This window comes from Pezoporus flaviventris, unplaced genomic scaffold (assembly GCF_033815535.1).
Source record: "Pezoporus flaviventris isolate CSIRO_AGI_PZ_B2104156 unplaced genomic scaffold, CSIRO_AGI_Pfla_v1 ptg000086l, whole genome shotgun sequence".
In the NCBI taxonomy this organism is placed as follows: Eukaryota; Metazoa; Chordata; class Aves; order Psittaciformes; family Psittacidae; genus Pezoporus; species Pezoporus flaviventris.
The window spans coordinates 1,064,135-1,088,718 of NW_026892634.1; the positions used below are offsets into that span (position 1 = coordinate 1,064,135).

Sequence of the window (24,584 nt, forward strand, 5' to 3'; positions counted from 1 at the left end):
CGACCCACAGGGAGCACTCGGGGACCTTCAGCAGGGATGTCTCCATTGCTTTTGTTTCCCTATGACTAGTGGCTAACTACTCAGGTCGTCTAGGTAAATGCATGGGTTTGCCTTAAAAAGTAAGTACTAAATTGGCCAAGCTCAGTTTGGTGGGGTTTTCTTTTTTTTTTTTCTTTCATTTTAAGATGCTTATGTAGAGAGAAACAGCAAGAGTAAAACAGGTAAAACTGTAAGGCGTGACCTTGCAAAAACTGCTACTGAAAGAAACTGGAAACTAATGCAGTTCAAAGGCTCATCGCCCTTGGTGCTATTCCAGTATTTTGTGGGAAACTGCCAACTTGCTGACAAAAAATACCCGAGGCTGAGCCGCATAAAACCTGGAACGAGGCCCCGCTTCCGCCACTACCGCTTCGGGTTCCTGCCTACGCGCTGTGCTCCGGGCTCTGTGTCCAGCAGCAGGGTAGCTGCGGGATCCCGGCTCCCGCCTTGCGACCTCAACCCCCAGGCTTCTCCCTGCCAGGCCAGGCCTCCAGCTTGGACCCGGACCTTTATTCTGAACCCCAGGTGCTTCTCCATGGTCGGGGTTTCGCTTGTTAAGTCTCTCCGCAAAGGCTGCACCGTGTGCATTTCGTGGTACCGCTCTCACAGGTTTGGGAGGGCAGGGCGCGCCTCAGGAAGGCGCGGAATTGCCTTTAAGGCCAGCTCTACCTGTTCCGCTCTCTCTCCGTATCCTCCGCTTCCTTCTGCTCCCCGGCAGCCGCCCCTCTACCCGGCCCCAGCCGCAAAACTACACGTGTGACTCCAGCCCCGCTCCCCACGGCCCGGCCCCCCTTGCCGGCAGCGGCAAAACCCACCCCCAGATCCCTCTCCACGATCCCTCCCGCCGGCTGCGGACCGCCCGCCGGCTAATAAAAGTAACCGTAAGAAACTCAGTCGGTCTTTTCTCTCTTAGTCTTTCTCGGCACGTTCCTCTGGTTATTGTTAATTGCTATCTTGCTTTTATTTGAAATTCAACTTGGTTCTATTGGATTCCTTTTATCGGAGGAGGGAGAAAAGAAAATCCCAACCAACTCGACTTTTCTTCCCTTCTCTTTTTTCCCCTCTCCTTGGAGAGAGAGGAGGGGGGGGGATGCAACGTGGACCCCACCGTTGGTATCACCGTGTCGCGCTGACGGCCGCTGCGGCAGGGCAGGCTGGGGACGAGAGAAGAAATCGTTCCAGCGGCTGAAGCCTTTCCCCGACGAGCCGCGGCACCGTGTCCTTCGCCGGTGGTGCGGGACAGGCGTATCCCCTCCGGCCGTCGCCCGCCCCCTTCGCTGTTCCCAGCGGGGCAGCCGCAGGATGGGGAGAAGGCGATGGCTGTGGGTGCAGGCCTGCGTCTTGTTGCTGGGCTGCCTGGTGCTCCGGATGCAGGGCGCAGCCGGGCAGCAGCAGCAGCAGCTGCCGCCGGTGCGCCTGGGCGGCACCCACCGGAACGCCGCGTACCGGGAGGATGGAGCTGGCAGCGCCGCCGGCCGCGTCCGCCGGCGAGGACAGCAGGATGTGCTCCGTGGGTAGGGACGCGCTCGGCCTCCACCTTCATTAGTCTGAGTCCCCTTCCCCTCTGCTGCCAGCCTCGGCAGGCTGCTCCTCGGTTCAAACACAGACCCCTGGTCTTCGTTTCTGCCCTGAGTGCGTCTTACCTTCCGGCCCCTTTACGTGGCTGGGGAGAGTTGTGATTAGGTGAACTTGAAATTTTGTCCTCAGCAATGAGATATGGTCTTTTAATTAGTGCGATTTTATTAAAAGCAGATGTGTGGGGCTGCATCACAACTAGCAGAAGTACCACATCGGGACTTTAGTCAGGCGTGTTAGAGTATTAAGGTACTTTGACTCTTCTTGGCTTCTATTGAGAAAATAGTCAAAATCTGGTTTTTATAGTGTTTTGGGGAGTTCTTGGTAATTGGATTAGTTTGTTAGTTTTTATGACCAGTCATCCTTTCTATCTTGTGTCAGCGGCCAACTTCTTATAGCCAACTGTATATGAATGCATAACCAAACTCCCTTGCATATCCTAAATAGTTACAGCAGGGATGAGCCAACTGCCGTTTACCAGTCTGCCTCTCCTATGCATGCTAACCAGTTCAACTAGTACATTCTGTACATGGCTTCGAACTTATTGAGATGGAGAAATACTTTATTCCTTTGAAGAGGGATTTTTGTAGACATCTTTGCTATGCATTCTTTTCTTGTTTGTTTCATGCAGCTGTGAATAAAACTGTGGATTCTATTTACACCCATTTAAAATTTTGTATATATGTTTATTTGCTTGTTTGTGTAACAGGCCGAATGTGTGTGGCTCTAGATTCCGATCGTACTGTTGCCCTGGATGGAAAACGCTCCCAGGAGGAAATCAGTGCATTGTCCGTGAGTGTCTGACTTCAAGTTTCTACTGCCCTAGGGGTAGTAATAAAAAAACTCCTGTGAGTTGCTGCTTCATTCTGTCTGAGAAAAGAGAATTTGTTCTGTCTTTGGCCTTATTTAAAAAAAAAAAATGCAAAAAAAGAAAAAAAGGTGGATTTATATGCCCGTGTTTCTTTTAATTGAAAGCTTAGACAATTACTGCATTTTCATTGGTGACTTGTTAGGAGACATGTTTCCTCTTGTTTTGGTTTGGTTTTTGTGTGTGTGTGTGTTTTTGTGTGTTTTTTGTTTGTTTGTTTGTTTAAAGAACATGACAAGGGAAAAGGTAAAAAAACCCCAAACACACAAACCTTTCATAAATCAAATAATCAACTATATTAACAGAAAAAAAAATAATCAGAAGGTCTTGATATAAACCAAATCAGATCTGAAGTTTTGTAACATCTGTGCTAGGCTTGGAATTACAATCAAATTTGTTTTTTACATCTGGGTTGCTTATTCTCTTGCCTGTTATTATTAGTTGTGTTTTAATAGCTATGAATCATATAGACTCGAATTACTGCCTGGTCATAATAAGTAATTTTGCTGATAGATGTGGCTGTTGACATGGCCTAGTGGAAAAAAAATTAAACCTGTTTAATACTCTCATTAGGAAATGTTGTCCACCTAAAAATCAGACAGATAATTAAGTTGGATTTCCTGTCTGACAGATCAGAGCTGGTATTAGACACATGCTTCTGAATTTTAGTGCAAGTTTTCCCATCCATCCTAGCATGACACCATCTCTTTTTCTAATTAGTGTGCTCAAATTCAGAACATATTGCCCTTTATGTACGCAATGAAGGTCTTTATAATACTCCATCTAACAAACTACAGACATCTGGGACTAAACTAGGGAAAGACTGGATGTTAAGTCAAGATCTACCAAACTTAAAGGTGACTTTTGGGCTCTTACCTTGTGATTCAGGACTAACAGCCTATCTATTACAAGAGTAAATTTGCTAGTATTTCTTATAACTTCTTATAACAGTGCCTTATGTCACTGATTTTCACCTAAGTTTGACCTAGCATTTCCTAGCAAAGATTAACTGAGTCATTCAGAGGAAGATGCTGGTAGCAATACCATTGTGGAAGAAGAGTTGCTCCTAGGATGTTCAGATCACATTTCTAATCTCTTACAATATTGTCTACTTAAATGTAAACCTGAGTTTTAAAAATTAATTTAGGCTACCTAATACACTTTTGACAGGATTTTCAAATTCACCTGGGCATCTAGCTCAAATGAAATTAGGGTGATGATTTAAATGCCTTCAGAAATCCTTATACATTATCCTTAACAGTGACTCTCAGTGCATTGTAAAGACCTCTGTTTCATCTCTCTTCACATCCAGAATAATCTTTGATTCACTATTAATTTATGTGCACAAAGGACATCTTTTGCTTCCTGTTTACTTACTGGATCTTAATTGCAGCTCTCTAATATTTTGAGGGGTGAATGATTAGACATGATACTTTTCTATTTGTATTTTTGGTGAAGGTTTTGAAGCACAGATTTCTGTGCTCATGTTAAACTTTCATTGAGATTATGGTACCCCTAGCTAGAGCTGTTTAGCTAGACAGTTTCTTGTGCAGGATGAGACAAGCTAGCAAACTTCTTACTGGACATGTGTTGATTATAATTACTGCAGATTTTAACTGGTGATTTTAAAGTATAATTTCATGATGAGAGATCTATGAGGTAGTTGTATTTCAACAGGAAACTATTCTGACCTTACAGTGTTTTCAGTTGATAGTGTGATGATGGTCATTGGCAGTCTGTGACATATTTATGATTAAATGTGATCTTTTATCTGAAAACCAAAGGTCTGGGTAGGTTTACTTTTTTTGTTTGTTAAAATAAACTGTACTGATAAAAGTATACTTAGAATATGCTTTCAGCTCTAAGGCTTTCAGTTGATAAAACATTATTCTCTAACAGATAATAACCAAGAAAATGGTCTAAATGTAGACCTTGTTTAATGAGATTGAGCTATGTTGTGTAAAGATGGACTGAACAGTGGTAGAAAGAGCCCTGTTCCCTGTGTTTGTACAGTGCTCTAAATCCAGTTTCTGACTTCTAAGCCTGCTAATAGAGAAAGTATTTCACATCAGACAGTGGTATGTCTCTAGCTGCAACCAAATAGTGAAATCCCACAAACTCTTTTTCCTTTCATGGCTTCACATTTATGGTATAGTTGTCGAGGAATTTAACAGTAAATGTAGATGAGGCACACTGCTTCTATTTGATGCCTGAAAAGTGGTGTCAGTGGATCACTAATGTGGCTTTGTCTACTCTCTTGTAAATAAAATGTGGCCCTTATTGGAGTATGACAAGGAGGATACAGGTTTACTAAATCCGATCTGGTCATGTTCGGTATTGAAACAGAGCTGCTGATCTGGTGGAGAAAGCGTGTGTGTTTCACTGTGGCCATATTTGAATTCTCTAATGGAGAAGCAAGAAAACAGCTTCCTTATAGGAGCTGGGTTTCATTTATGCATGTTTTTCTAAATAAGAAGTGGAGCACAAGCATTCTGGAATGGTCTTACCTCTGCAATTTTTTTTAATGTATATGACCATGTGGATTTTTTTTTTCAATCTAATATATATAGACAGGTTTTTTAAGTAGATCTTGGCAAATGATCTACTGAAGGTATTTGTTACTTTTGCAATCCTTCAGTGAAGATATGCTTCCAGATTATTTGATACTCTCAAAACCCCGAAGTTATTTACAAAGAAACTGATTCTTCCTTAGCTTTGTGCTTTACAAGCTGTTTCTTGCACCATATGTGGTTTTTAAGGACCTCCTGTGCCATACTTGGCTCTAAATGTTTCAGTCTCTCTTTTGGTATGTTTGCTAATTCAGCAGATTATTTTGATGTATTCATTTAGATTTCCTATAGAATCTGGATTTGGTCTATAACTGCTGTCTGACTATAACTGGCTCTGTCGTTCATTTGTTCAGTGGTGCTTCCTTGGCTGGTGAGGCAGAAAGGAAGGCACAACTCTGATTTATCAAATTTTTTTTTTTTTCCTGTAGTTGGACACTAGGGTTACTGTTAATCACTTTTTAATCATCTTCTTCCTCAGCAATTTGTAAAAACAGCTGTGGTGATGGATTTTGTTCCCGTCCTAACATGTGCACCTGTGCAAGTGGACAAATATCACCTACCTGTGGATCAAAATCTAGTAAGGACTAGCTATATTTATTTTCATTAGAGATTTCATTATAAGTAATTCTCTTTGAACATCAACTGAAAAACAACTACTGTGTAAATTCTTTAAAAATAACCTGTCATTATTGCATACACTCATGTAACTTACTTACACTTTGGTATATCTCTAGGGTTTTTTTATAAAGTTTGATATACCATGGGTGCATATTTACTCTGTGTGACAAATTGGAAACAAACATGTTTAAAGACATAAGCTGGTTTAAATATAAGTGTGTGTAGTGTTTTCATTGAGTGCATTTTCCTAAGAAATTAAGATTGTACAGCCAAGATAATGAAATATTCAAAGATGCTAAATATATTCATGGAAAACTTAAAAAACTTCATGGTTGTTTTTAAAATAATGGCTGACTAATATCTACAGCTTGAACCTCTTTGGTTACAAGAGTAGCTCAGTGTACACTTAAATACACAGCATATATTATACAAAGTTTATGTCTACTTTCAGACATCTCTGCTTTTATCCATATTTGCTTCCCAACATGGTATTTTTGCCTAACACTGGTATCTCTCTGCCTGGGTTCCACTGCAGTACAACAGTGCAGCATCAGGTGCATGAACGGGGGTACATGCATGGATGACCGGTGCCAGTGCCAGAAAGGCTACATTGGAACTTACTGTGGGCACCGTAAGTAACTGCTCTGTTGCATCTAAACGTAAATCCACAAAAGTCCTGCAAGTTAACCTTCTTATTTTAGGACGAGTAGGAAGATAAAAAAGCCAATATGCTGAAATATAATGAAATATAAAGAAATTTAATGCTGTTTTGAGGTAGAGAGTTTAGCTGAAAGTCAGTTCATGCATTTGTATTCTCTAAAATTCAAACTAAAAATCAAATTCATCAAATAGCTTTGAAAAATCCACTGGGAACAATGGCAGTATAAATTCCAGTCTCCTTTCCTTACCAGACAATCACTATTTTTTCATTCTCTATGATGAAGTTTCTCCATTTTGTAAGAGCAGTCAAGCTCCTAGGTTGAAGCATGGTTTTCTGTGTGACTAAAGAAAAAGATTAAAAACTATTCAAGCTTTTGGATACCTTTTTGGTTTTGCAGACAAGCTAAAAAGTCAATTATTTGCACAGCTCTACCTATAGCATTACAGTGTTTACAAGCCATACAAATTTAGCAAACAATAGAAGTCACTGAAGGCTGCAGGGATTTACAGAGACTCAAAGTGTATTCTGAGGCCAGCTGGCTACTAATTAGCTGAGAAATTAATTGCTTAAGTAAGTCTGAAGGAACTAGAGACAAACAAAAGGCATCTCTGCAAAGAGCAGGCTGAATATTGTAAAAAAAAAAACAAACTTTTTTTTTCTCAGCCATTTTTACAAATGCTGAAGAACAGTCTTGTGCTTGCTTTATTTCTACCTCAATAAAATTCTCTAAAATCTTGAGTAATAATTGTAATCCTAAAATGTGACCCTAGAGCTTCTGGCTCCTTTCTACTGATTTTAAAGTATTGTATCAACACCTGAATGGTCTTGGAGAGAGAGTATTTCCAGTGAATAAATGAAAAGAGGATTGAATTTTCAAGTGGCAATTCTAAAACGATCCAGAAAATCTGAACAAAAAATCCAGAAGATCTGAAAAAAATCTGGAGATTGGCTTTAATGTATAGGATTGTTAAAATTTCAAGGAAGATTGAGTATTTGTCTTCTAAATGCAATTTGGAATGAATGTCTAAAAAATGTAAATATATCTTTATTTTGTTTTAATAAGATATCATTGTGTATTAAATATACTGAAGTTAATTGTCTCACTACATTGCTATTGTCCATTAATTCATGAATTTAACACCTGCAGAGAAGTATCTTCATTTTATGCATAAGATATGCATTCTCAGTAAAAAGTAATTCAGTTTTATAGTTCTCAATAAGAAAGACTTTATCACATTTCCACATACCAGTATATTTTATTTTCCCCATTGTGATATAGGAGGCAGTTTCCAGAAATACATACCTTCTCTAGGTTGCTGAGTTTTTTCTATGCTGGATACTCAAATATGTTACAAATGCCACCTTCAGACTGGGGGCTTCTGTGTAGGAAAGCAACCTAGAGCGTTTTAGAATAAAATCTCTTTGCTGTTGCTAAGAGACACTTCAAAACAATGGGGCTCTCCTTTTAAGGTGAAATGCTTTGATTTGGAGGATCTGCTAACTTGAAAAAAATGATGTATGTCCTAGAAAATAGACACAGTTAAAACACCTCTTTAGTGGTATTTTTCAGCCATGCTGAAGAACTGTCTTCATTTCAAATTGAGATTTCAGTGCTTTGGCAGGAGGCTTTGTTCTTGATTCATACTGTTGATAAATAGTGTGAGTGGGTGTTCTGAAGTCCCATAACCGTAAAGAGCCTTCTCCATCTGTATATACTGTGGATTTATACTTCCCCCCAGATGTTTTATTTCTCATTGGGATGTTCTAGGAAACAGTTTCTGAAGGTACGTAAAGATTAATTAAAGCAGTAATTCTTTTCTCTTGCTCTAAACATGACTTCTGCCAGCAGTATCAACTTTGAGAGCTGATTTATCAGATTCCCCAAGCCCCCCTTTATGAAAAGTTTGTTGCAGTTATGATGACATAGCATAACCTGATATGCTCAAAACCCCTCAGAATAGTTTTTGTCTGCTAATTTTGGAATTTTGGTGATGGATGTAAGTTCTTATAATTAGTGAATAGAGCTGCAGAACTGTCTAAACATATACTTAAGTTAAACATCTGCTAAGAATCTGTGCTGAAAATAGTTGAACAGCTGCTTGCAATTATCATTATACAGGTACTAATGGAATTTGACTTGGACAATCATTATTGTTGGTGATGATGGGTAGGAAGGACATGAGTTTGATCTTCAGGTCCAGAAAGACTTAAAGCAGTTGATAGGAAAAATACTATTTTTGAATTTTGCATATGGTAGTCTTAGAAATATTGTTACTATAACATTTAAAACTTTCTTATTTTTCCTAATTAAAGCTGTCTGTGAAAATAGCTGCCAGAATGGAGGACGGTGTGTTGGACCTAATCGCTGTGCGTGTGTCTACGGATTTACTGGCCCTCAATGTGAAAGAGGTAAATAAGAAAGGAAATTATGGCCAGCTATATGCAACAATACAGTAGGTACATATTTTATGCTGTGTATTTTCTGTCTGAGCCAGTAATCTTGCACTAAACCATTTATTATTCGTAATTTTAGAAAATATCTTCCTTTTTAGTCAGCCAAATTTCAGATTGGTAAGTAGAAAGCTGTCACAATTGGTAGGAATTTGAGCTAATTTAGGCTGCTTATTTTATTCATATAATAGTTAAAAGATGAGCTATTGCTCTCAGCAATGTGAAATAATATTACAGGAAAATTGCTGAAGGTATAACTAATTGCGTAAGTGTAACTAATTTAAGGATTGCTTTTCTGTATAACACCTCTTTTATAAGAGGAACTTGGGAAGTTGCTTGCTCTGGTTAGTTCTCTTCAATGGGAGAAATTCAGATATGGAGTGAAAAAATAACTAATTACTGTAATACTAAGATCAATTCCTGAAACTATTCTTAAACATCTTAGGTATGGCTTAGCTTATAGCATTTCCATGAATGAGGGACTAAACTAAGTTTTTATCCAAAAATTTTAAGGAGAAATCCCTCAGCCTTCTTTTATAGGCTTAGAGATACTGACAAAGTCAGTTCTAATAATGCTGACCAAAACATTTTTTGCATTACACTAGGTGATTAGCACACCAATAATTAAGGCACTAAGTCCATAGGTAGTGATTTAGAATAAACCTGCTTCCATTCTCATGAATCTTTGTTCCTTGCTTTTAATAACTCAAAGCATTGTTTGAAAATGAGATTGTGGAAATACTGTAATGTAGAACTGTTCTCCATTAGATATAATTGTGGAATGTATTCTGTTTACAACCCAAATTACTGTCTGTTTAGAATGGATATTTAATGAATGGAGGATTGCTTGTCAAACCAATAATGTTGTACATCCTTTAACATGAAGTTTTCAGTAATAATCAAAGATGATGCTGAAGAGCTTAGCAGCAATATTATTCTTTTGTCCAAGTTGGTATGTTTACGAATACATGCTCTCATCAAAAATGGTACTGAAGAGCTGAACAACCGTAGCATGAGTGCTGAATACTAGTCCTCATTTTTATCTTACTCCTTTAAAATATTTAAAAGGTTATCAATACTAAAAAGGGGGATAGGATCATTTGGATGAATAGAAAGTCACATTCTTAATTCACATTAGCAGTGGACCAGAAACCCACTCGGGGCAGAAGTAGACTTCTTAGATTGGTAAAATAATTAAAAGCAGAAGGGGCCTTCACAGGCCATCTAGTCCAATACATGCTCAAAGGAAGTCTAATGTGATTAGACCTGTTCAGTTTTTGAACTGTCCAGTCAGTTTTTGAACACCTTCAAGGATGGAGATTCCACAAAATCTCTGGACAACTTGATCCAGTATTTGACTACCAAAATGGTAAAAAAAAAGAAAAATCTCAATTTTGCATGTTCCAATTTGTATTTATTGCCTCTTTTCTGATTGCTGTGAGCCTCCAAGAGTCTGGCTTCAATTTCTCTCCATCCCCTGAACAGGTAGTTATAGGCAGCAATCAAATCCCCTTGAAACCTTGTCTCTTAAGGCTGAATGAACTCAGGTCCCTCAAACTCTCCATGCAGGACAAGTTCTCCAGCTCCCTGAACCATGTGGTGCCTCTCCCCCAGACTTTCTTCAGTATCTCCATTTTTTTTTCTTGTATTGAGGGTCCAAAACTGGATACAGTACTTTGACGCAGTCTTAGAAGTGCTAAATGGAGGAGCCACTTCCTGGACTGAATGCTGTGCTCATCCTGATACAGCCCATGCAGCTGGCCTTCTTTGCTGCAAGGGTATGCTGCTGCTTCCTGTTCAGGTTATCTACTAGGGCTCCCCTGATCCTTTTCTTGGAGCTGCTTTGCAGGCAGTTATCCTCCAGCCTATGTTGTTCCATTAGATTGTTCTATTTGCTTTTTCTGAAGTTTGAGATAACTATCCACCCCCTTTTTTTAAACTGTCATGGATCACTGAGTATAAGTCCTGCCCTCCAGCATATTCACTGGTGCTCAGATTTGGTGTCATCTGCAGTCCTGCTGAGAGTGTGGTCTTGCAGCATCATCCAGGGTGTTAATGCAGATGTTAAATTGTTACTTGTGCAGATACTCATCCCTGAGGGACTGACTGCACTAGTTTCTGGACCTGTCTGAACTTTGCTGATTACAACTCTTTTAGCCAGTAGTCCAGCCGGTTTTCCAGTCACCTTATCTGTTCTTACTTACTTGGCCTTTTTCTCACTGATCACAATATCCCTCTCTAAGGGAGAGCCTTGCTCAAGTCAAGCAGCATCCACTGCCCTCTCCTTGTCCTTGGCACCAGTGACCTCATGGGTGAAAGCAGTGATGACATTTTCTTTCGGTAAGCTCATGCTGGCTGCTTTCAAACACCTTTGTGTAATTCACGTGTTTAGAAATGGCTTCTGAAGGGAATCCTGTGGAATCCTTTGTTTCAAATTAAATTCTGAAGTGTTCAAAGCTGAATATAACTCGTAAAAAACATCTTTACATTTGTTGACTATGAAATGGAAATAATTTCCATGTAGGTTAAGGAAATAACTAAACCGAACACTGAAAAAGCAGCAGTTGCTATTTGTTCTTCCAGGCTGCTTTTATACCCACTAGGTGTCACAAGCAACAGAAGAATGTAAAGGACGAATTTGTTTCTTTTGTCTCTAATAGCTTGTTGCTTACATTCTTAAAATCAGGCTTATGGACTTCTGTTCATTGCTGTTTAGATTTTTGTTGTTGGATGTTTCACCCAGCCCATTCTCTGTAATCGTTCCTTATGAAGCAAGTGCAAGGACTCAGATCTTTTATATTTCGGGTAGTGGGGAATTAGGAAGCATTATTCTGTTCAAAACTCTGTTAATATTTACAGCCGTTTTCAGAAATAGGTCTTTACAGAAAGTACACCTTCCTTCTAGCTAAAACAACAGATTACCAAGTGTGTCAGTTTAGGATGGATATTAAAGCTACATTATATAGTTATTTGGAAATTGAGTTATTATAATTAAAAATTTACTTTTTCATACTTGAAATTGGAGGTAGTAAGCCAAATTTGCTTCTGTCACTGTCACATTAATATAACAATTTAATATATATAATTTTGTATGTAATATAATATGCTTTTACAACAGTGGGCAGGGTTAAATAAAATTTCACCTAGTCTTTTATCTTGGTGTTGCATTTCTCATATTCAAAAAAAAAGAAGTTGCTACTACTAATTTATTGTACTGTTATTCCATTAAAGAAAGATTACTCCTGTAGTATATCTTGGTAGTAACTATAGGAAATCTCTAATATAGGAACTGTTAATGTTAACTTCTTTTATACTTTACATGAGCTGGAATACATGAAAAAATACAAAAGATATCTTAAAAGCCTATTCTGATCAGTAGTGATTTGTAATTTATGCTTTTAACCTAATAAATTTATGCTTTCCAAAAAATGCAAAAGGAAATTATTTTTTCATTGATTCATTGCAATAGTTGCCCTAATAATTTACAGTAAGAAATGCCTCTGTAGTTTAATTTTAAACTGAGTTTAGCAACAGTTCATAACTCTTTGAGTAAAATTTTATAAGTTTAAGTTTATGTGAACCTCCTTTGCAAATCACAACAGAGTTATAAGGGATTTTGTTTTGTTAGTTTTTTACATTGTTGTGCTTTAAATGCATACTTTTTATTGTTCTGTAAATCAAGTTCTTTAAGTTAGGTATTTTCTTCCTAATATAGAACATATGTAGCTTTCCTTCAGATTGGCCTCCTAGCCTCAGCTATATGATAAAACGTGACTGGTTGTTCAGCTATCTGGGCTCTGAGCAGACTAATTTCCGGGCTGGAGACAGGAGGCTGAGCAGTACCTAATGACTGGCATGATTACAGTATTTAGCTTGAGACTTGTTGCTGGGTTAACAAGAAAGCAGGAACTGTTTGGGAGCTCATGATTTACTTTTTCTGATACATGCAATGACCTTTTTTATTTCCTGTCAAAGACTGTTCTTCAGGTCAGCTTCTTGTCTTTGATATGTAAACACACAAGATCCCAGCATTTGATTTTGTCTCCTTTATTATGGACTTTTTGTTGTTGTCGTTGGCTTTTTTCCCTTAAACAAAAAAAAATAGATGTTTAAATTTTGCCGTTGAATTTTTCCCAGTAAAAAATAATTTGGGAAAAAGAAACTGGGGAAACAGATTAAGAGGCCTCATCCTCAGATTTATACACATGTGTGTTGGTTTTTTTTCTAGCATGACCACTTCCTTTGCTTTCTCAAGACTGTCTGATCAAATGATATTTGTATTTCGGCTCATGTCCTGGTATTTTTTTAATTGATTTTCTGTGGAGGTATGAAGCCATGGAAAGCCAATGATGTTTTCCTTCTTCTTTGTCATGGGTTAAAGGGAGGAAGAGGCAGTGGGAAAAGAGAATCCTGTCACTGATCTAAATTTGCCTTCATCCCATGTAGAAGGAGAAAGAATAGTGTTCATTTACTCTGTATGTAAGTGACTTATAATGGGATGTAAAAAGGTTTGGGCTGAGTAGAAATGCATAGCTTGGGAATAATATCCTTTTGAAGAAGGGAGAGTATTTCAGACAAAGCTATCAAGATTGGGCTAGTGAGAAAAGAGGGAAAATGGAGAAGTATGATAACTGAACATAGCGTAAGAAGCCATGGGGAGCAGGGAGCTTTTGGGTTGTTCTCAGGAAAATTGCTACTAATGTATCTTAGCCCAATGTATTTGTTGCACCTGGTATTCCCAGTGCAAGTGTCTGAAAGCTTTCTCTGACTGGCTGAATTTTGGAATTTCTGGCTATCAAAGGAGACAAGAGCCCATCCCTCATGACAGATGAAGTAAATCAATGATTGGAGCTAATGCCCCACTACAGGTTCTTACTGAGTTAATAGGGAAGACTGCATAGATGCAGCCATAGTCAGTGGAAACTCTGATCTCTGCAAGGCAGCAGTTCCTGTGACAGTTCTGCAATGCCTACAAGAACTTGGTCCATGCATTTGAGGGTCCTAGGAAGGACAGCAACAGACAATGAAGTGTTCTTGGTGTTGAAGAAGAGGATGTTGCAGAGGATAGTGAAAAGGGTTTGAGGCAGAGGGTATAACCGAAGGAGAGGCTCATTTTGTGGGGTAGGAGAGCATACATCTAATATTGTATTTGAGATCAGTTACCTTCATCTGACCCTTTCTGACAGCAAAATAAACAGTGATGATCTTATACATAAGGACAATAGAAAAAATGGAGGAAGGGGAGATGAAAAAAGAAAAAAAAAACAATATTTTCTTTTCAAGCTGGGAAGTGGATGAAGAATCCAATCAACAGCACAGAGGAAAGTGTAGCAGGAAGTAAAAAGCATCCTCAGTGAAAGTATATAGTAACAGGCAAAAGAAGAAAGAACAAAGAAAACAGAAGCAAATCTGTACTGATAAAACTGATTTGCACTTAAAAGTTGTTAAGATATTTTTGGATAATTTATATGAATAAATTTAAGCTTATGGAGGAAACTGACAGAAGTTTCTGTAGGACTCAATGCTTCTCAAATACATTTTTACTATAAAGAAAACATCCAGCTCATATTTAGTCTGTAGTGCTGCTGAAGATGCTTATGTGTGACTGAGTGACAGTGATTAGGTGTAAATGAAGCAAAGAGGGAATTAAATTCTTTATGAAACTACACTTTCCTCTGAAAAGTATTCAAATGATCTTTTAACTTTGTACAACTTTTCCATATCTGTTGATGGTAGCATTATCGTGAGAAGAAGTAGTGAAAACTTTTTGGGGATATATTCAGATCTTGTATGTGTATCAGGTCTTACCCCTGTAATCTCATAAACTGCAGAACTTCTTGGCATGCAGGCTGTGGCAGGTTATGTTCAAGAGGTTTCCGGTCTGCCAGCCATGGCATACTATTGCGTGAGAGGTTATAAAAAGATGTGTACTTTTTCTCAAGTTGCTTGATTTATTTTCACTGTCCCCCAACGACTGTAAACGTTGTTCAGGTGTTTAGCAGCAAAAAATATGCTTTTGATCAATAAGCTGTTCTCGTTTGTAGGAGTTGTGAGAATAGAACTTTTATGTTGTTGGGTTTTGCTTTATAGCAGCTACTACTAGCCTGACCTGAAACAGAGGTTCTTTATGTAGCATGTGTGTATGTATGCATAAGTGGGTCCCTGCTCTGAAGAGCTAACCAGACAAAAGAAGTATTATTACTCTATTCCCTGCCCCCAACACAGGCTGTGGCACATGAAGTTGCTGCATTTTGAAGGCTGGGTAGGGAAGCTTCAGCAGACTTAGCCATCAACTGCAGTATTTAGTAAGTATTTTTTATTTAATCTCATTGTCTTCCTTTATTCCCACCTTCTATTAAAATGCCCTGCACTTTCATTTATACTCACTCCTACAGGACACAAAATTTAACAGTTTTACACAACCTGATAAAATAGGCAGGATGACTCCCATAGTCAAAGCCTCAGACTGAAACCCATGATTTGAGAAATCAAACCTTGAAGGAAGCAGATTGCTACCAGTATCCTTAGTTCTGAGTTACTTCTGAACAGCACAATTTCTCTGTAGGAGCCTCTGCAGCCTCTCAGTTTCAAAGGCCCTGAGAAACTGTCTTGATGATTGTAGAGCAGTTACAATTTAAAAAAATCAAAACAAAACCAACAAAACAATGGCACCGCCCCCCAGACCAAAACAAACACCACCAGCTAAAACCCAAAATTTGAATAACACTGTTTCTATCCATAAACAGTAAGCAACAACAACAACAACAAAAAAGGTAAAAATCCTTCAATGAAGAAGCCATGATACTTTTAAATGTAGCTGGTTTTGAAGCACTTGAAATATTCAATACCTTGATGTATTTACAGGCATATGACAGATAAATATTAAAGTCTTATAGATGTACGATTATTGCATGTTGTGTTAGAAATAAAAGCAGAAATTTTATGCCTTTAGGTCTACGAAAGAAGATGAAAATACAGATTTGAATAAACTCTTTGAAGGACCTGAGAATTTTCACCAGAGTAAAATGGAGCTTTCCTGCAACCCAGGCACAGGGAAAGCTTCTTTACGTCAAGTCAGGGTTTAGAAGGGGAGCACTGTAGCTATCCTGCTCTAAACTGTGAAATGAAAGAAGTAGCAGAGTTGCTTAGACTTCGGGCAAACAGATATATTTTCTTCATATATGCATTTTTTAAATCTGTATTTGAAAATTAGTGTTTTCTGTTACCTAGAGGAGGCAAATGTCCAGGAGAGCATAAAATACTGGGGTTTATGTGTCAAGTAGGACTTAGGCTTGGTTACATTCTGCATCTAGAGATTGTTTTCTGGAAACTAAAGGGTCTCATAATATGGAGTAATGGGCCAAAGTCATGAGTGGGGAATGGGTTGCAGAGGAGAGGGAAGATGATGTGTTGGGAAAATTCTGTCTCTTTCTTTCCTGAGTGAAGATTTTACTCTTTCAGATGCATTAGAATATTACTTTTTTGTTGTTGTTGTTCTTTTGTGATTGTTTGAGTCTACAGTATCGTTACAACTTTTTACGGTCTAGTAATGGTAGAAGAAAATGGTGATATTTTCAGGCAAATATTACCTTAGAAATACTGTTTTGTAAATACCTGTGTTTGACCTTTTTTGTAGACAAGACTTTTCATTATTTGCTACTTCAAATTAGACAACTAATAGCCAGTGATATGCAGAGTGTTCAAAGCACAAAAAGCCCAAAAGAATAGCAAGGGAAAATTCAGTGGAAATAAAAAATAAAGCAGGAGTTGAAATATTCTTTCTGAAGCAATGAGCTGTTGAAAACAGTGGAAGGAAAACAAGAGTGAAACTGAAAAGAATAAAGGTAGCATGGGTAAATGGTAAAATCTGCATCAGGCAGGGAATGACAAAAAAGCATTTTGATGAGCCCCATGGAAAATGAAGACATTAGTGCTCTAACGTCAATTCATAGCCAAGTTTCAACATGTTGTCGGCTCTCAGTAGAGGAGCTATGCATCACTGTAGCACTATCGGCACATTTGAGAAGGCTGTAGTAAGGTATTGGCTGGAAATCTTGATGTGTTGCTAAACTTGCTGAGGTGTTAAAATCTGTGCAAAAAGGACTTTGGATGAATTTCAGAAATGGAGGGATATCATTAAGGTCAGCTCTTACTGATCTTAAAGTGAAAAAGAAGAGGTAATAATAATAACCCTTATAAAGGAAATATTACTAGAAGAGTAGTGGCATGGGTCTGACTGCCCATCTCTGAATCTTCTGCTGCTCTGTGTGGTCCATTAAGTGCACTTACCTCACAATATAGCTTTGGCACTGTGACAGTCTTGCTATTTTTTAATTTTTTTTTAGCATCTTTGTTTGATCTTTTTTTCTATTGTGGTATGAAATATGTTTAATAAGAAACTATTGACTACTTAAGTGTCATTTTATTGGACAAATCACTATTGTGAATACTGTGTCATCTTCTGATTCAAGAAAACATTTCTTGAGGATTGTATTTTGCCTGTGCAACTTAGCATGCAATGCAGACTTTTCCCATATGTGCACAGCTTTGTATTTTTTGTGATCTTTCATCTGATTTTCAAGTAAAGTGTGGCATATGTTATTTTTCCTAAAAAAAATGGATAATGACAAAAGATTTTCTCATTCCAGTCATCAGCTTAATGAACATGGTCATCTAGTCTTAATCAGGGTGAAGGAGGGATAGAAAATTTTGCAGTCTGACAACCATGTATGGTCTCTTCTCTGCCCAATTTCTTTTTCCTCCTGGGAGGCAGGTGTGTAATACCATTTAATGTGAGTACAACATTACAGTAGCTAACGCTGTCTACCAAAAAAAGCTATGTTACATCTGTCTCATGTTATCCTGATTCTTAGCCTGCAAGAATCAAGTAAGATTAAGTGTCCTGATTTTTATAAGTGGTGAATAACATTTCTCTTACTGACTTTAGTAGGAGCTCTGGGTATTTCTTGGAAATCAGACTCTAATGCAGGCTTGCAAAATACCTCAAATTCATTATGCTTTCAGTGAGTGCAACTCATGTACGAAAAATACGTTTGTAGCTGATGTCCAGATCTTCACACCTTAAAACTGTCAGATTAAGCTTCTTCTCATTCAGGAATCTTTCTCCTGTCTTTCTCTGTAGCAGTAACTCTCTGGCTTCAGAGAAACAATTCCCAGCCATGCCTAAAAGACCACTTCTCCTTACTGTCACGATATCCAGCCCTGTAGCCTGCTTTTTTCTCTCTGCTCTGTACTTTCTTCCTAATTATCCTCTCATGCTGGGGTGAGAACCAGTAGCCTATTTCTGTTACCTTCCCTATACTTTCAGTTCGGGTGTGTATTTCCAGGGTGGGTGTCCCTGGCTGCATTCCATGGTGTTTCCTCAGTCCCTGGCTGTGTTACTTGAGAATCTGCAGTTTTCTTATTAGGACTGACAATAAGTGACCTTTATGTCCAAGTTAAAATTTTGCTCTTCATCTGCTAGAGGACCTTGAGCTGTGTCTCCTTTTTGCATCTGAAACTTAAAACATTGTTATATGCTAGATATAGAGAGGTTTCTCTTCTGATCTTTTCAACCTTTGTGCCTTGTAGCATAAATGATGGGAAGAATATAAACAGAGAATCCTTGTTAAATTTTGATCCCATTTCAACTAGTTTAATTGATGGATCATGCTGTAATTTAACTTTTTGGACATTGTACTACAAGAAACATCATGTACCAACCTCACACTTAGCAGTCTGATGCCCAAAATCTTTCATAGCTTCTGAATATTTGTAGAATGAGATCTTAATCTGCAATATTTACAGTAAATGGAAAGCTTAAGCAAGGCCTCCCAGCTAAACCAGAAACATCTGAAAAGAATAAAATGTAACAATGGAAGAGACATTTTCCAGTATAGAAATTGTATCATTTGAAACTGTAAGATGTTTTATTTCCTGAGAAATGGTGTTTTTTTGGAAATCCTGGCTGATTGAAGGCTGCAGATCAGCATCACAAAATTAAATCTCAGATGTTACAATTTAGGATCTAATGTTGCATTCATTAGGTAGGGAATTCATTTGATTATTTGACTAGCATTTACACATGTGATAATTTAGGTACATATGTGAAAAGATGTTCCCTCTCCAAGTCAGAGTTAAAGCTCATAATGCAAAGTTCTTTACTGACAAAAATTTAGTTTCAACGTAGTTTTCATTCCTCTTGTGGTTTCATAGAGCAGGAATAATGTTTCTGTTTTCAGCCCTCTTTTCAGACCCTTATACTTGCATATTGTAAGTGCAGAGCTGTGCCACTTTGTTTAGACTTTTTTTAGAGTCTGGACATGGTCAAGAGCTCTACGGTTCCCCAAGGCCATCAGAATCTTGCCAGAGGAAGAATTTTCACTACTGTGAAGTGACTGATATTCTTCCTGTATAACCCTTTGTCTTACCCATAGAAAAGGCATTTTGATCAAGGCAGAAGGGGCTTTAGTAAGTGATGTCTCTGATGCCCAACAGTTGCTGGAGCAATCATTCTCACTTATATACCAGAATAGGGAAGATGATTAATGCTGTTTTAACTTTCTGACACACCAGGCTCAAAAAAGCCAACATCATGAGCATAATAAAACGACCTTTTTATCTAATCATGACAACGTATCCTAGACACAGCTTGAGTGTGGCACTAGGAATAACTGGAGTTCTGTGTTCTTTTCTGCCTAGGAAATCACCTTCACTTCATTTCTATTAGCATTTCTTAGATGATGAAAACTTCTATAATTTGACGAGTATATTTAAGTAACTTTTCTATTGTTTTATATTGTAAGTACAGATCTTTAGTTAAGCAAAAATCTAACAAAAGTGGGTTTTTTTTTGTTTTTTAGGGGGTTATTTGTTTTTTTTTTTTTGGTTTTTTTTTTTGTTTGTTTTCAACTTGAGACGGTAGCTTTTAAAGTAGGGTGGTTTTCTTCTCGTGTAGTTGTATCTCAGTAGATTTCCTTTTTGTTAATACCATTACATTCCAAAGGTGTAGTTTTACTGCTTTACAATATTATGTTTTTACAATTACCTGCTGTCTCTGTTGCCAGTCCTCTGCCTGAAGTTACTTTGCTTAATGTCTAAATCAAGCATGCAAGGTTCAGAATTACAACGAACTGAACCAAAAGCACAGTTGTGATGCATGCCTATTTCTAAACTACAACACCATAACAAGCAATATTATTTTTTAATGCTTTCGTATTTTGTGGATTTCAGATTTTGTGGGTACTTAAAAAATACAGTTGTGTGATGTTTTTCACTCTGTGTCTCATCACACTTTAAGAAGGTGTCCTGGGTTCGGCAGTAGCAGCACTAACAATGTTAGTGTAGTAACAGCACTGCACCAGCTACTAAGAAGGAGAAAAATGTCTGCTACTGCTGAGCCCAGGATAGAAGGAAAAAAAATATATAGGAAAATGCATAGGATGGATTAAGTTGGGACTGCCTATAAAAGAGGTAAAAGAAACCTAAACCAGAAAGTTGTAGCAAATCCAGCTTCAGTGAAATGTAGTGGAAATATTTCTATTCATTTCAGCTGGGTTAACTAAGGCCTTCCAAGGAAGAGAGGAAAATTGCTTGAATACCCTTGAAAAGCTTTAGCTTCTGTGCTGGTTTCTAATAACACCTGAAAGTACAGTGGCATGTAGACACTGGTTAAGCACACTTATGGAGGTGCTTTTTGAAGGAAGGGCTGGAGGGAAAGATCCCTTTCACTAGATTAGTTTACGTAGTTAAACAAACCAGACAAACCCTGAGTCTTTCAAATGTGATAAGGGTACACAGATCCCAATTAATCCTCCATTTTTCTTCAACTGTTTACACTTTAATAAAAAATCTTGCCTTTCTGTATACATTTTAGTATAAAACTATATCTCTAAAATAAAAAGCTATAGTAGTGCAAATTCTTACAAGATGCTTTTCTGGTCAAAGCAGTCAAGAAATCAACCCATCCCGTCAGAAGGGGGTGAAACAAGAAAAGATGGAAATTTCCTAATAATGAAAGCGATGCGAAGGATTAGTGTTTGGCACTTGAACTTTTTAGCTCTAAGGGTTTAACTGATACCTTTTATTCATAGAATCATAGAATAGGTAGGGTTGGAAAGGACCTTAAGATCATCAAGTTCCAAACCCCCTGCCATGGACAGGGACACCTCACACTAAACCATGTGGGTTTTAATGTGTAAAATCATGGCAAGAAATTTGAACCCTGCTACATTAATGAATTGTTAAATTGAAATTGCTTCATAGCAGAAGGGGTCATAGACAAAAAAACCTAATCAAAAGAAAGAAGCAAACATAGGCCTTATTATTTGTAAAAAAGGCAATAAAAATTTCAAATTACTTCATACTTTGAGTACACTTCAGAGGTTTAACCCTCTCCCCCTTTTTGCCTTCCCCCCTTTCCAGCGGCTCCCATTTCTTTCTCTCTTTCTCCCCCACCCCAGTATTGGTAGCAGATTTCCACTAATTTACATGTGTTTTGTCAATCTGGTATTGAAAAGATTGTCTTTTGGTAGAGAAATAGGAAGTGTAAATTAAAAACTTACACATCATCAGTAGTCTTAAGAATCATTAAACTGTTCAAGCTTGTGTGTTGTATTCATAGCGTTAGTTAGGTAATTTCTCTGGGTGTTTCCAGCTGTTGTAGTTTTGATAGCTATATAATTGTTACCAAATTTCAATATATATAATTATATATTATTATTATATATTTAATTATATATTAAATTCTTACACAGGAGTCTGAAAGCAAGCATAGTGAAGATACAGCAACCTGATGTACTGTTGACAAGGTTGTGTGTGTGTAACTATATATGTTTATACTTGCATATATATAAAGATGGTATTTTATATATTTTTAATGTAAGTAATATCAATGTATATACTTTTATAAAAATAATTACATGTTTTATTTAACTGCTGTCATGTAGAATGATCTAACTGCTTTAGAGCCCATGAACCCTATTGTTAAATAGTTTTACTGGGGTGTGTGTATGGTGTGTGTCTGCACGTTCTGTGTACACAAAGGTACCAAGTTAGAGCTGAGAGAGAATGAAAAGAGGTCTTTGAATACTGCTTTGTCTTCTTCTGTAATATTGTACTGGGGCTTAATGGTTGAGTGAAATATTGTTCAATAACACTTGAACAGTTCTTCTCATGTAAACTTGAGTTTGAAATACAAGAAAGATTTGTTTGTTTACTTTCCCCTTAAAGGGCATAGTCATTCACTATAGAATCATAGAATCATAGAATAGGTAGGGTTGGAAAGGACCTTAAGATCATCTAGTTCCAGCCCCCCTGCCATGGGCAGGAACACCTTGCTAAACCATATCACCCAAGGCCTCCTCCTTATATCCAATGTAAACTTCCCCTGTTTAAGTTTTAACCCGTTACCCGTTTTCCTATCACTACAGTCCCTAATGAAGAGTCCCTCCCCAGCATCCCTATAGCCCCCCTTCAGATTTGTTTTTATTAATAAAAAAGGAGCTTAATGGTGTCTAAGTGATGAGCTAGAAGGATGAGTGTGGAGGACACATAACTATGAGTGGCTCTGTGGTTGGGGGCTAGACAGATGCTAAGTATTTAGAAATATTTTTTTCCTATTTTCTTCTCCTGTGTTTTTTTGAATGTCCTGATATTTTTCACTATGTCTCTTCTGCTGTCAGCTTGCTGACAAATTTTGTGCTCAAGGTCAGAATTTATAAAGTGCAGGGGCTCTGAGCAGTTGGCAGATCTAGCCTTTGCAGGTATAGACTTTCAAATATCTTTCCCATTTACTTATAGTGAGGATGAAATATGTAGTATGTATGCCTTTCCTTCTTTGCCATGACTTCATTGTCTTTCCCTATGTACAGCCTTCACCCCTCATAGAGTGCCATTCGTAGGGGTGATAGCATGCTGTAGTCATCACTCTCTCTTCTGCTGACAGAAAGATGAGAAGGTTCTGTCTCTCCAGGTTTCCAGGGAGCAGCTGAAGCCAATGAAAATAGACTTTTTAGGTTCAGTACTGCACTACTAAGTCTGGCAGAGATCCCAGATAAGCTATTGGGAGTTCTGATTAGAACAGAATTTAGATTAGGACCAGTGTGTGCATTTAAATGTAGATCTTCTGGTTTTGCTCCCCAAAAAATGCAGCACTGAACTGCTCTGTAAGAACTGAAAAGCGAAAGTGAAAGGTGATAGAATGGTTTGGGTTGGATTGGAAGAGACCATAAGATCATCCAGTTCCAACCCTTACCTTGAGCAGGGACACCTTCCACTAGACCAGGTTTCTCAAAGCCCTGTCCAACCTGGCCTTGAAGGCTTCCAGGGATGGGGCATCTGCAAAGTCTTTGGGCAACCTGAGCCAGTGTCTCACCACACTCACAGTAAAGAACTTCTTCCTAATATCTAATCTAAATCTACTCTATTTCAGCTTAAAGCCATTTCCCCTTTTCATATCCCTGCATATGCTTGTAAGAAGTCCCTCTCCAGTTTTCCTATAGGCCCCTTTTAAGCATTGGTAGGCTGATATAAGGTCTCCCCTGAGCTTTCTCTTCTCTAGTCTGAACAACCCCATCTCTCTCAGCCTGTCACCATAGGGAGGGTGTTTTACTCCTCTGATCATCTTTGTGGTCCTTCTCTGGACTCACTTCAACAGATCCACGTCCTCCTTATGCTGGGGGCCCCAGAGCTGAGCACAGTACTTCAGGTGGGATATATAGACATTAGAAGATGTTTCTGTTACTTAGATTGGAGCAGTCTAAAAGTAGGTCTCATGTAACTGGTGAAAAGCCAGTCTGGTCTATGAGAAACTTAACATGAGCCAGCTTCAGTGTGCTCTCACAGCCCAGAAAGCCAACTGTATCCTAGGCTGCATCAAAAGGAGCATGACCAGCAGGTCGAAGGAGGTGATCCTGCCCCTCTACTCTGCTCTTGTGAGACCTCACCTGGAGTATTGTGTGCAGTTCTGGTGTCCTCAACATAAAAAGGACATGGAACTGTTGGAGCAAGTCCAGAGGAGGGCCATGAGGGTGATCAGTTGCTCAATTTAAAATTAATTAAATATGAAGGCTTAAAGTTCTTTAAATTTGATCTACTTTAAATTTTCAACCATATCTATCTTAATAAGCATTCGTTATGCAATCACTTAAAAGCTATAAGTATTCTGCTAAAATTATATGGATAAGAGGGATAGCGTTTGTTGAAGCTCATCCAGAGTGCATTGTGCCCAGGCTTGCAAAATACTGGAGTACTAAAAATAAGCTGGTTTAAACCACCCCAGAGTAATGGCTTGCTATGTGACAGCAGTTACTGAGAGATGAATTCTCTGAATTAACTCATGTCCTGTGTTTTGATTGTTAAAATATACCCAGCTTTATAGTGCGCCACTGAAAATACTGTACAAGCCAAAGAGGCTAATCTCCAAAGCTTTTTTTTTTATTTCACTGAACAAAATCCAGAGTTCTGGAGAAGATGAAACTGTGGTTCTGCCTCTCCACAGAAAAGATCTCTATTAGATAGTAACTGGCTGGGGTTTTAGTTCATTTTCAGAGTATCGGGTTAGTCTAGACAGTCATCTGGGGGAGTGTTTCTTGCAAGTTTTTTTTTTCCTCCTAAGACCACTGTGTGAAACAGTTGTTTTCTTACATAGATTAACAGTTAATAACAGTGCATTCCAACTGTATGTCTATGGTTTTAATAGGGTTTCTGACTGCTAAGGCTTTTTGCACGTTTTCCATAATTTACATAGGAATTAGTCATGATTTTTTTCCCCTCCTTTTTTTTTTTTTTTTTTGTGAATATG

The 24,584-nt window shown here is 38.1% G+C and overlaps 1 protein-coding gene across 1 annotated transcript in view; it reads left to right on the forward strand.

The window, feature by feature from the left end:
- The first annotated feature begins 898 nt into the window (after positions 1-898).
- Positions 899-24,584, forward strand: part of FBN2 (fibrillin 2) — a 156,549-nt gene continuing 132,863 nt past the window's right edge. Inside the window, exons 1-5 of the mRNA XM_061475626.1 lie at positions 899-1,553; positions 2,324-2,406; positions 5,531-5,629; positions 6,206-6,301; positions 8,645-8,740. Coding sequence (XP_061331610.1) covers positions 1,342-1,553; positions 2,324-2,406; positions 5,531-5,629; positions 6,206-6,301; positions 8,645-8,740 — 586 coding nt within the window. The 5' untranslated portion in view covers positions 899-1,341. The remainder of the gene's footprint in view (positions 1,554-2,323; positions 2,407-5,530; positions 5,630-6,205; positions 6,302-8,644; positions 8,741-24,584) is intronic.